Consider the following 12,068-nt stretch of genomic DNA (forward strand, 5'->3'; position numbering starts at 1 on the left):
CGGACAAACAAATTGCAAGCAGAAGGTCAGTCACTTCCACCCCCTTCTCACTCCTATTACCATCTCATTAACTCATATCCTCTGTTTTTTGTTTTATTCTTTATGGGGGTGTTTGTTGCGCCGCACTATCTCGGACTGGATTAGCTTTAAGGACTAAGCTGGATTGGCTTAGACTAGACTAAACTGGACTAATTTAGTGAAGCGTTTGGTGCAGTATTGGACTAAGAAGCTGGATAATAACAAATTCTAATATTATTTTATTTAATATATAAATTATTAATATTTTATTATGATCTTATCTTTTTCTCCATCTTTTTCTACCATTTCTGTCCCACTATTTTCCTCTTCTCTCATCGTCCCATTGTGTCCCCCTTTTTTTCCTCTCAGACCTCTCAATTCATGTCTCTTTCTCATTCCTGATCAAACTCCTTATTGATTTCAGTCTCTATTTCTCTGTCCTCCCTCCCTCTCTAGCTATGCGTTGTTCGAACGGAACCTCACGGCTCCAATTTTCCCGACGAGTTGCAGGTTTCCCGATGTGTTTTTTGGCCAACCCTCATTAAATTGGATGAAGTTATCACCGCCAAAAAAATTCATCACCATCCCTGGACCGAGATCTTAGCTTTGCATGCTTGAATTTGTCATGAATTTGAAGAAGCCTAAACAGGCCGAGACTTCCAGGCCATTTTCCGGCCACATTCGACCACATTTTGGCCTCGATTCAAGTAAAATCGTAATCTTGTCACTCCCAGCTTCAATTTGGTATATTTTATATGAAAGTTGGTTGTGAAATGGATCTGAAAGAGAGTCGGGAAGTTAATGATTGATCTAAGTGACCGGCGATGATGAGGAGTCTGTCGGGAGTGGTCGTTGAGCATGACAAGGACGAGAAATAGAGGATAGTCTTAGCTAGTCCCATGGTTATTGGGGGGTCTCACTAAGACCTCTTAGTGAAGGGTTTTGTCCATGCTAGTCCCCTTTAGTCTCATTAATGTTAGTCCCAGCATGGAACAAACACAGTATTGGACTAATAGCTAGTCCAGTCCAGTCCAGTCCGAGTTAGTGAGGGCAAACAAACGCCTCCTATATATATAATTCAAAACAAGATGTAAACGTTGCGTAATTGTAACCGTTTAAATATGAGAGGATGGAAAGGAGGATGAATTAGGAGGGAAGAGAATCTTACTCTTTTCACAATTGGTATGGGTCCCAATCTAACGTTCGAGGCATGTGAGTGGACCAAAGGCAAAAGCCATCAAACAACCATAAACCTCATATGTCATTCACACAACAGGAACACACCAAACAACAACAAAACTAGCCACATGATTTTACTCCATTGGTCATCAATCATCATCATGTTCACTGGAGTTGGAGCAAATTTATATCCGTATTCTACACGATGCTTTTGGAATTTAATTTATAGCACCGATAGATCATCCGATGTAATAAAAAAAAAACTAAAATATATTTGTAAATCTTCTAAACTCCCAAAAAATGAATTAAACGTGCCTTCGCCATCAGCTGGTCTCTTTGAAAAAAAAAAAAAAAAAAACTTTGTCATGATTTTTGTGGGAAAAAAGGCCTTTTTGCTAATTATTTTGTTAATTACTTAACTATGTTTTGCTTTACCCTATAATATAATAGTCTTGTTTATGGAAATCTTTTGAAAGGACTTTGAGAATTGATTTATCTAATTGGAAGCTATACTATGATTATGATTAAATATCTATTTGATTGATATGATTCCTACTCATATCATCAAATCATTGGACCCACCTCAATAGACTTTCTTGGTAATTGTATATCTTTCAAGGAAGATTAAGGGCCAACCCCCCAACCTAACAATTGATGACTTGGATTATTTAGGCTATATTTATTTGAGTAGGTAGTTGCTAACTTTCTATTTTTCCATTTTAGCATTTTGTAACCTATTATTAAACAAAGAAGTGACATATGCTAACTTGAAACATAGGGTTTCCATTTTGGTATTTTGCAAGAGTTGTTTACCTATATGTGTGCAACTTAATCATCGTTACACATAGACTTCATTTGTGGATCTCACATGCATTGACAACTGATAATCATATGTAGATGTTATCTTATTTACTTCGTGTAAAATAAGATTAAGTTCATCCCCTTCATTTTAACGTAAATAATATTGTTTATTTAAAAAATATGTATTATTTGACGCATCTTATATTCCATAAAACGAATGACACGTTATGTTTCTTGTCACTTATTTATGAAGCTTTCGATGGGAATATAATAACGTATTATCCTCTTTGCATGGAAATATCCTAGCTACCTTTATGCTCATGTGTTTCGCATGCATCTTAATTTTTACACACACTTTGTGGTGGTTGATTAACTTTAGCTCATAAAAGGGACTCCCACGTTTAATCCATGCATGATCAAAATATATGTTCACCTTTTAATCAAACCCCTCTCAAAATATTGAATTAATTTTTTTATGATCGAAATATTTCATGTTTTTTCATTCAACTACCATACAATTTAAGCTTTTTCGTCAAAATGGTCATTAAGATTTTTATAATTCCTCACTTTGGTCCTTAAGATTTGAAATCAATAGAATTGGTTCCCGAGTTTGTACACCATCAATCAATTTGGTCATTCTGTGAAAAATCTTCATTAAATAAGAATAAAATGACCAAAATACCATTACTTTTTGTCAAATCATTTGACCCATTATTTATTAAATTGAGGGTATATTTATCATTTTGGTCCTTATTTAACAGAAATTTGCACGGAATGACTAAAATGATTAATGGTGGACAATTTTAAGGACCACTTTTATTGATTTCAAATCTTAGGGACCAAAGTGATATGTTTATGCAAATCCAGTGACCATTTTGGTTAAAAAAAACCTACAGTTTAGTGAAATCGTTAAAGCTTTTTATATTTAGAGATCAAGATTTAATGACCGCAAATCTTGGCGTATAGAATAGACATGAGCGTACTAAAGTTTTCGGTCTGTTTAAATAGAAATGTAACGTGACACCTTATTTAATTACTTTATTTATTTAGAAAAGGGACGTGACACAATATTTTCTAGGAGGTACCAACCATGGTACTATATCATAATCATAGTTATATATTTTTGTCAAATATATCGTAATCATTAAATACAATGCAATCCGAAATCGCGAATGGGCAAGCAGTGGCCCATGCATACAAGCTTCTCCAATGAAATAGTCCCGGGACTGACTTACCCATCAGGTAATCAGAAGCTCCCAATAGTGCTGGACCATGTGAGAAAACGAAGGGTGCGACGTTTACCGGGCCAACATACGAAGCCCAGCATGACTTAGCCACGTGATGCTTCCTCATGCAGAAGCACTGGAGACGAATAATCCGACAAAAAACAACCACTACATGACGTGATAAGCCGACATATTTGACTCTACTGGGGTTTGCAACTTGAAGATTTCTCCATTTAATTTTTTTAGGAGCAATGTTTGAAAACCGAAGGATGAGTAGAAGTTCTATTCAAAATTTCGTGTCTGATGCATTAAAAATAACGTCATTCAGTTGATCAACTAAGGCCATTCAGTTGATCAATTAATTTTTGTGAAGCTCACATCTACAAAAAGTGAATTAAAACTAAGGTCATTCAGTTGATCAATTGTAGAAAATAGATCGAAGATTCATTATGCTTTTACTATCCGTCCAATGTTTTTATACAATTTGATGACCTTGCTTTTACTATCCATCCAATGTTTGTACACAATTCAATGACCTTAGTTTTAATTGATTTTTCTCAAACATGACATTTATAGAGTGATTTATAATATAAACAGTTTGGATCATAAACTCGACAGTCTGAATTCCAGTCACACTAAAAAATCTCTCCAAATGAAGGACTTGACATGCAGTTGGTTAATGACAAGCGTTGGCTAACTATCTTCTTATGTACATGTGCACAACCAAGATGGGTCACACGGCTTGATGGCAAATCACCATCTTAATCCCAAGAAAGACTTAGAGCTAGTTTTGTATTGTTGTGTTTTGGAAAAAAACTGCTCCTGCTATGCTGTGGGAATAAGCTCATTTTTGCTGCTTCACGTTTTTAGTTTTTTTTCACACAAAATTGTGAAAATAAGCTATTTTTAAGTGTTTATCAAACATCTTTTTTAGATCAGCTTTTTTTTATACCCACTTTTTATAAAAACATCTAAGTACCAAACCAGTATTTAAACAATAATGGAAGAACACTTAATTAACAATACTAGCTAAATTTTTGTTATTATAGTTAGCCAATTGACTCAAATTAATTTGGCTAGTTACTGGACATTATGAGCTATTTTGGCTTAAGTTAAAATATAGTGAGATTATTTTTTCATAATCTTAACAACCCATTTCTTTTCATGAAGCCCATAAACAATGCAATAATGTTTAATAAAAATTTAACTCTCTTTCTTCTTAGCTAAATTTAATCACTGTCTGCAAAGTTAAAATACCTAGTCATTTAATTAGCTAACATGTTGGAGCTTGTTTTTTCTGTTTTTTATTTTTATTTTTATTTTTGAACAAACGATATTATCTACGTTAAAGGGGAGGGGGTGGACTTAGCCTCACAATGAACTAACAATAATGTGCCTTTGGCGAGAATCGAACCTAAGACTTCTCACTTACAAGTGAAAAAGAATACCACTAGACCGTAGTACTAATTCAAAAAGCCTCATTTAGCTAAAAAGCCAAAAAGCCTCATTTTAGCTAGGTTATTGGAAATGCTCTAAAATCACACATCACCACTTAAAAGATCCTTTCAGTACGTGTTATCAATTCATGTAGAGTGAAATATCGATTTAGTCCTTGAAATATTACGTAAGTGATAAATTTTAAAAATATTATTTTCGAAAAATCTGTCAATTACATCCATAATACTAGACTAGATTACTAGACCAATGAAAATTTGTGTATAAGTAAGGAGTTCGATTTCCTCGAATGTAATAAGAAAAATAAAACTATTGAGAACTTTCAGTTTCTTTAATTTAAATTGTTAACGCTAAAATCGCTACATGAACTTTATGGTATCCGTCTCAAATTCCCAAACCAAGCTTAATTATGAACTCATATAAATAATTTAAAATACACATTAATTTTGGGGCAAATACGTAAAATTCATCACAAAAGTCACTATGAATATATGCACTTACATGATTTGGATTGTAGGACTTAGGAAGTTACAATTGATTTACTTTTTAATCCATGATGCTTCTTAGTGTTATATATTAAATATAGTTAGCACTACCAAGGTTTTTCTGGTGGATTAAATTTGGTGAGATCGGAGTTTTGCTTTGAAGCAAAGCTATATCATCATAATATAAAGTAAAATCTGTCGGTGGTATTCGAGTTGAAGCATGTGAGGTTGGGTAGGAATCGTGCCCCAAAAGTAAAGGATACATGACTATAAATTGGCAAACAACACGTAATACTATTTCATCTTCCAAAAACTTGTCAACGTACCTTCTTCACATGCATGAATCTCTCTGACGCTTCTTTCTCTAAGGCTGTAACAATATGATAAAATCAATCAATAAGAAAGCAACGTTAGTTTGGACAAACACCCGAGCCACGTGTCATGCTAATATAATGGTTCATTGTTTGGGGGGGGCCTAACCCTAAACTAGCTAGGATATGCCTTAATGCAGATCCAGTTTGCTCCAATCATAGTGGGCTTGCTACAAGGGATGGGACATTACTAGGGAAAACGTCCCTTCGGACAACATGCCATTGTCGCAAATGCTAACAAGGTTGCGACAACGAGATTACCCGATGCCGTTGTTGTAACTACTCAATGCTTTGGACACGGCATAAGTTCTGTTTCGAAAGGTCATTCTTTTGAGACGGCCAAAATTATCCGTCACAAAGTTATGCCATAAAAAATGTTTTCCTTAACTTCATTATCTTGTGAGTGTGATGTTGTATATAGTGGCCGTACCCAAGAGTTTCTCTCGTAGGATCTCCTTCACTGAAGAACTTCCACAATCTCCCACCAATCTCTCATTTAGATCCCCTTTTGACCTTCATTTCCAATGGCCTTTGATTTTTTTGATCCATAACCTCTAATTGGTGTGTGCTCCACGAGTATAGCTATGACCTTTTCTAACCTGTCCCACTGGCCCATTGATGCCTTGTACACGAGGTAAGTTGAAGATTCTTAATTATGCTCCATAAGTAGTGCTTTGAAAATGTGCTTTATTGCAGCATGCGTTACGTTAGTTTCCACAACCACAATTCTTTTTCATGTATTTTTAATCATTTTTCTTGTATTATGAGGAGTTATGTTTATATCCTCCCTGATTAAGTGTACCCTTTTTTTTCTATCAATAAAACTCCCCTCATACTGTTGAGATTTCCTAAAAAAAAAAAAAGAAGAGTTTTTACAACCACAAAGTATACACCAAAAATATATCCGTCTGCCTCATATTAGATTGCGATGGAATGCCAATTTGCTCAATTCTAATGTAATACATCAAGATAATATTGTTCATTAAAAAAAATGCAATACAGGAAATATATAAATTTATAGTTTGTCTATAAGAAATAATTGATTCATTTCAAGAACGAAGAAGTGAAGTATTTTCTGTTGCAAATGGACCTACATAAAAAAATATAAATCGTTTTCTAACTTGCACTGTGCATGTGCATTCTTATACATGTTGGCCACACCGACTTTTGGTTGGTCGGTGCATTGTGGAAGTGGCATAAACATACCAATTGAAACTGTCTGATATAATTTGTCCCAACACAGAGAAATGCAATAGGTGTGTACTATGGTGCAGTATATTTGTGTTTGTGCATAGTAGTCTGACGGCAGATCCACTACTTCTGTAAGGACATGTGGGCTGTGACTATATTCCCACTTTTGCTCTTAACCCTTCCCCACAAACCTCCAGGGTTGATCTCAGTATATTAGACCATACATGCCATTCTTACACGTATCTCTCCACCATCGCAATTGTTCATGGTTTATGACGCCGTCCCACCCAACATTTTTGCTACTTAAGGATCTACAAGGGTTCAGTTCTTTCATTCTTTGTCTAAATCTATCATGATTCTTGATGTCATTTATCACCTTCAAATTCTTACCTGCTTAGTAGTAGTTTACTAGTTTGTGGGCAGCTGAAGATCAGCTATGTATTGGCTATTGCAGTAGTAGTTAAAGAGTAGGAAGCAAGCAGCTTCTGAAGGAGAAGCTCCAAATTGCAATTTTTACAACATTGATTGTGTTTTATTAAAACCATGGTAATCTTTTGTTACAATTACATGATATACATTTGAGTCTTATGTATATATTTTCCATTTTTTTTATTCTCAATGCATGTAGGTTACATTCTTTCTCATTAATTATCACATGTTATGAGCTTTAATTTTTAATTGTCTATCGTTGACTTGTGTGAGATTGATGGCAACATTTTCATCTATTATCTATATATTAGTTGTCCTTAACAATTAATACATGTTTACTTATAGGGAATATGAATTAGAACTATTTTGATTCTTGAGTTTTACGTGTTTACTAAAGTATGGGAGTTATTTCACTTCTCAACTGTTTCTATGTATTTATTAACACAGATAAAAATATAAAAAGTTTGAATTTCTCCTTAAATTTGTAATCAAAATTTAAAAATCAGGAATCAAATCAATTAGGAGGATCTGGTTGCTCCAGATTCCATTTCCTTCATCTTCCCTATTTCTAAGTTTTTCGGTTAGTTCCACGTATTTGTCCTTAAAATTTGTAATCAAAATTTAAATAACCTTGTTTTTTTATAAGTGATATAGAATAATCTACACTTAACCATTTAGACTCTTGAAAGGGAGATTCATTGATTCAAACACGGAATCTCGAATGAATAAACGAATGTTCTTAACCAATTGAATTACAAGTCATTTACAAATAAACTTGTATTAAAAGTAATTAAATGTGGATTAATAGATTACGTACACTTTGAGCCACTCTAATTAGTGGAAACCTATTATACTTCTACAAGTCAACCGTATCAAAATTTGAACCAATGACAATTGTTGGTCATTACGTAGTCTTTCATACGTCTACGCAAATGATGACATATCTGCAACACGAGTCCTTTTTTTTCTTTTTTAAAATATATTACTGTACTTTGGCAAGAAAATATTTCAATTCCTATCCTATATAAAATGATTTACGTACAGTTCAAGTTCCTTCCTTTGAAGTCACAACAGCAGAGACCTAATTAAAGTCAAATTTTTTGTGCTGATGAAGTTTCCACGATGTCTCTCTTACTCCAATATTTTTTAATAGTTTTTTAAGTATAACTTCTCTTCAACCCTCAAATCATATTTTTGGTGATTCGATCAAAACATTTGTTCCCTCCTTGCTTAACAATGTGGGGATGAATATATTCCTTCAAAAATATATAATTTGGATAATTTACCTGGAAATTTCCCGGTTGTTCAGCCATACAACTTACATAAGTCTTTGGTCTATGTCGATTTTTAGTTCATGAGTTGACTTGGCTCATGCAATTGCTTCACAAATTCACCAGTTGAGCTGCTGTATTTTACAAGTTGAAACAAAATATTTAAATTGCCCAAAACACACTTTCTTTGTTAAAGCCACGAAAATGACATGCAAAAGTCCCAAAAGATTTCGTCAACCCTAACCTCTTTCTTAAGTTCTTTTGATTGTAATTTCTCCAAAACCATTTGGGTTGATTTGGGAAACTTACTTTGTTATTTCCTCCGGCCGGCAACCACACACTTTCTTGTCGCCGTCTTCGGGAGAAGGTTTTCCTGTATATGTGTTTCCCATTTACTGACCTAAACCAGAAATTTTCATATTTATTTATTAATTTGTTATATGTTTCCCATTTTATTTGCTTCTCCTTGTAGATAAAACTAAGCACACATGAATATTAGAGCAATGATGAAGCGGACCCATGAGGCGTTTGTTCTTCTGTTTCTGGCCTTACTCTCCAAGGCAACTAGTGTGAAGCCTTGCCCTAGGCCAAGCCCGCCGCAGTCCGACAGCAGCTTCTGTTTGAGTTGGAGACTGGCGGTGGAGACCAACACTATGCGTGGGTGGCGCACGGTGCCAATTCAGTGCTTTCGCTACGTCGAAACTTACATGATCGGAGGTCAGTATGAACGGGACATTGATTTTATCGTTGGCCAAGTTCTTAGCTATGCGATTGGAATAGCTTTATCTGATGATGGCATGGATGCTTGGATTTTGGACGTGGATGACACTTGCATATCTAATCTTTTCTACTACAAGAGCAAGCGATACGGGTACGTAATATATATGTTAAAATATTACAAAACTTATAGGGTAATATTTAGTTATGTTGTCAGATAAATATATTGTCAGACTGTCAAATAAAGTAAAAATACATCAACCATGTATGGTTCAGATTCACAGTATAACAATATAAGCTTCTTGTGTTCCTACGCTCTAACAAGAGATTCATTTATGCATATTGTTTAGAACTTTCTTGTTAAAATGCGTGGTTAAGATTCTCAGAAGTCTATTAGTATCATATATTTGCACATTGTTGGTCAAGAGAACGTTCTGCTTACATTTAAGCCTATGAATTTACTAGTTCATTTTGCCATGACTACTTTGTAATATACAGGTGCGATCCTTTTGATTCATCTGGGTTCAAGGCATGGGCAATGACTGGAGGGTGCCCAGCAGTTCCTGGTATGCTGGGACTTTTTAGCAAGCTGGTGAATAGTGGCTTTAAGGTGTTCATGGTCACAGGAAGAGATGAAGCGACCCTAGGCCAAATTACTACCGCAAACTTGCATGATCAGGGATTTGTTGGTTACGAACGGCTAATTTTGAGGTAAGAATGTTATGGTGTGTGATACTATATGTGCATGCATCCCTCTTTCATTGATCACGATGGATGATTTTGTCAAACCGCATAGGAGTTCATTAATTGGCCCAATAGAAAAAGGAGTGAGAAAAGGAAAATCTCATGATGATAAATCTTCCGTCATGTTTGAATGGATAAGTGGGTTTGAAAGACCAAAAAGATTCATTGCACTAGAAGCAATCCAAGTCAAAAGCATGTTTACGACTATTTTAGGGTTACTCTGATTTTTCTTCGCTTTTATTGTGTTGTGAAAAACAAACATGTAAGTATTTGGTAAACCATAATGCTAAAAGTGCTTTTAGCAAAAAAAAAAAAGATGGGAATAAGTTTTATTAATTGGTACTGTTCACCTATTTCCAATGAAAAACGTGTCTTTTTTTTTAAAACATGTGTAGAGCAATTTTTGCTTTCTGATGTTTTAGACCCATGATTTTGGAAGAAAAAAAAAAAAAGCTCTATTTTTTTCATTTACCAAACACAATTAAAACCCCAACTTTTAAAAGAAACTACTTTTAAAAAAATTTAACCAACCCCAAATGAGCCGTATCAAATTTAGCCTAATGATTGGATTCATTGGAATTATCCGAGTCAATAACAAAGAAGTGTCAACTTTTGAGAATACATCCAGCGTAAGTGTTATACACTTTATGTTTTCAATCCATACATGCGGTTATATGTATGTCCATAAAGTATCAGATAATTCATTTACTTATATTATTGCATAAATTGTTAGCTGTTTGATAGTGTGATCGTCACAATAAAATTCCACTTCTACAGTAATCCTATTGCTTAATTACAAAATCAATACATGTCACTACCTACCAAATGTTACTAGGTTTCAATAACTTGATGTATTCTTCTAATGGGTTGGGGATTAAGTAATTAAAGAAAATAATTGGACATTGGCACGTATTATTGTAGTGTCTCTACCTGAAGTTAGTTTGTTATTGTTGTGTCGCTACCTAATTTAGTTCGGTGTGCCTAATTGCAGGACTCCAGTTTACAAAGGGCAGAGCGCAGTTGTGTACAAATCAAACGTTCGGAGGCAATTGGTAGAACAAGGTTACAGAATTTGGGGAAATATAGGAGACCAGTGGACTGATCTTCAAGGAGATTGTGTTGGCAACCGCACTTTTAAGCTTCCAAATCCCATGTACTTTGTCCCTTAACGAACTGAATTACCAAACCCTAAACCCTTAAATTATCAGAGTTACTAGTGGAAGTGTTGTTACTTTTACTATGTATATTATCGGAAAAGTATAATTATATAAAATCTCATTTACGTTGTGCCTTAAATCATGATATAATAAGATTCGCATAAGAAAAAAAAAAAAAACTTTCGAGTATCTCAAACTTTTGCATTTTGCATCTTCAGCTTACTTTTCCATAACTTTCAAATTAGATGCATGTCACCGTATTTATTGTCGTTCATTATTTACTCGTATTTTAAATTTCGATATTTACATTTTGGAGAGGCAATTTCGTAATTTTAAATTTCAATTGCTCTTTATTTAATTTTTTATTAGAAGAAAAATAAAATTGAACAGAAAAGTCTTTAGGGCATCCAGTATAAGAGTTATCAAAGTGCAAGGCATTCCTTGCACAACTACAAAGAAGAGATAAAAATAAAGCTCATGTGAGTGACACTAATATGACGTATATGTGAATAAAGTCAATTGATCTCATTTATAAAACATTTCACAATCCTTTGTATATAATATAATCCTCACTCACAAATCACAATTGAATCCACACAAGAATTCAACGTGCTTTTCTTTCACATATATATATATATATATAATAAAATAATAGGGTTAGGGCGACGTCATAAACTTTGCGTTCCATAACCTCATGGGACTGGATAGCAAGGATACACAAAGTAGGGCCTGTCATGGAACCATATAGAAGTTATGCATAGGATTCCTAAACCTCTCAAAGAAATAGAGCAAGATTCCAGAACCTCTCATGAAATTTAACATGAAGTAGGCAACTAGAACCTCTCATGGAACCGAACAAAAGTAGTGTTCCAAAACCACATGGAACCTACTAAAAGTAAGGTAGGGTTCCAAAAACACTCATGAAATAAAAAAAAAAGAAGGTACTCTAGGTGGGATATCATATCCACACATGAAATTAGAAAGGAAGTATACAAGGTAATGGTCCATACTAGCCTTCTCAGTT

General features: G+C 34.3%; 1 protein-coding gene across 2 annotated transcripts; it reads left to right on the top strand.

The window, feature by feature from the left end:
* Nucleotides 1-7,004: 7,004 nt before the first annotated feature.
* On the top strand, nt 7,005-11,199 carry LOC137723748 (acid phosphatase 1-like). 2 transcript variants are annotated; one of them, XM_068462941.1, is made up of 4 exons: nt 7,005-7,272; nt 8,899-9,297; nt 9,642-9,854; nt 10,879-11,199. In XM_068462941.1, exons 2-4 carry the CDS (start codon nt 8,915-8,917, stop codon nt 11,054-11,056), a joined length of 774 nt encoding a protein of 257 aa, XP_068319042.1. In that variant the 5' UTR covers nt 7,005-7,272; nt 8,899-8,914; the 3' UTR covers nt 11,057-11,199. The 2 variants fall into 2 exon arrangements, with proteins under 2 accessions (XP_068319042.1, XP_068319041.1); XM_068462940.1 differs by lacking the exon at nt 7,005-7,272 and adding an exon at nt 8,518-8,793.
* The last annotated feature ends 869 nt before the right edge of the window (nt 11,200-12,068 follow it).

The sequence above is a fragment of the Pyrus communis genome, chromosome 17 (assembly GCF_963583255.1).
Source record: "Pyrus communis chromosome 17, drPyrComm1.1, whole genome shotgun sequence".
NCBI classification, from domain to species: Eukaryota; Viridiplantae; Streptophyta; class Magnoliopsida; order Rosales; family Rosaceae; genus Pyrus; species Pyrus communis.

What these genes read in the sequence shown, in the direction of transcription:
- LOC137723748 (XM_068462941.1), top strand. Translation starts at nt 8,915, where the DNA reads ATGAATATTAGAGCAATGATGAAGCGGACCCATGAGGCGTTTGTTCTT. An exon ending in TACAAGAGCAAGCGATACGG is followed by an intron (nt 9,298 to 9,641) that starts GTACGTAATATA and finishes TGTAATATACAG; the next exon opens with GTGCGATCCTTTTGATTCAT. An exon ending in TACGAACGGCTAATTTTGAG is followed by an intron (nt 9,855 to 10,878) that starts GTAAGAATGTTA and finishes GCCTAATTGCAG; the next exon opens with GACTCCAGTTTACAAAGGGC.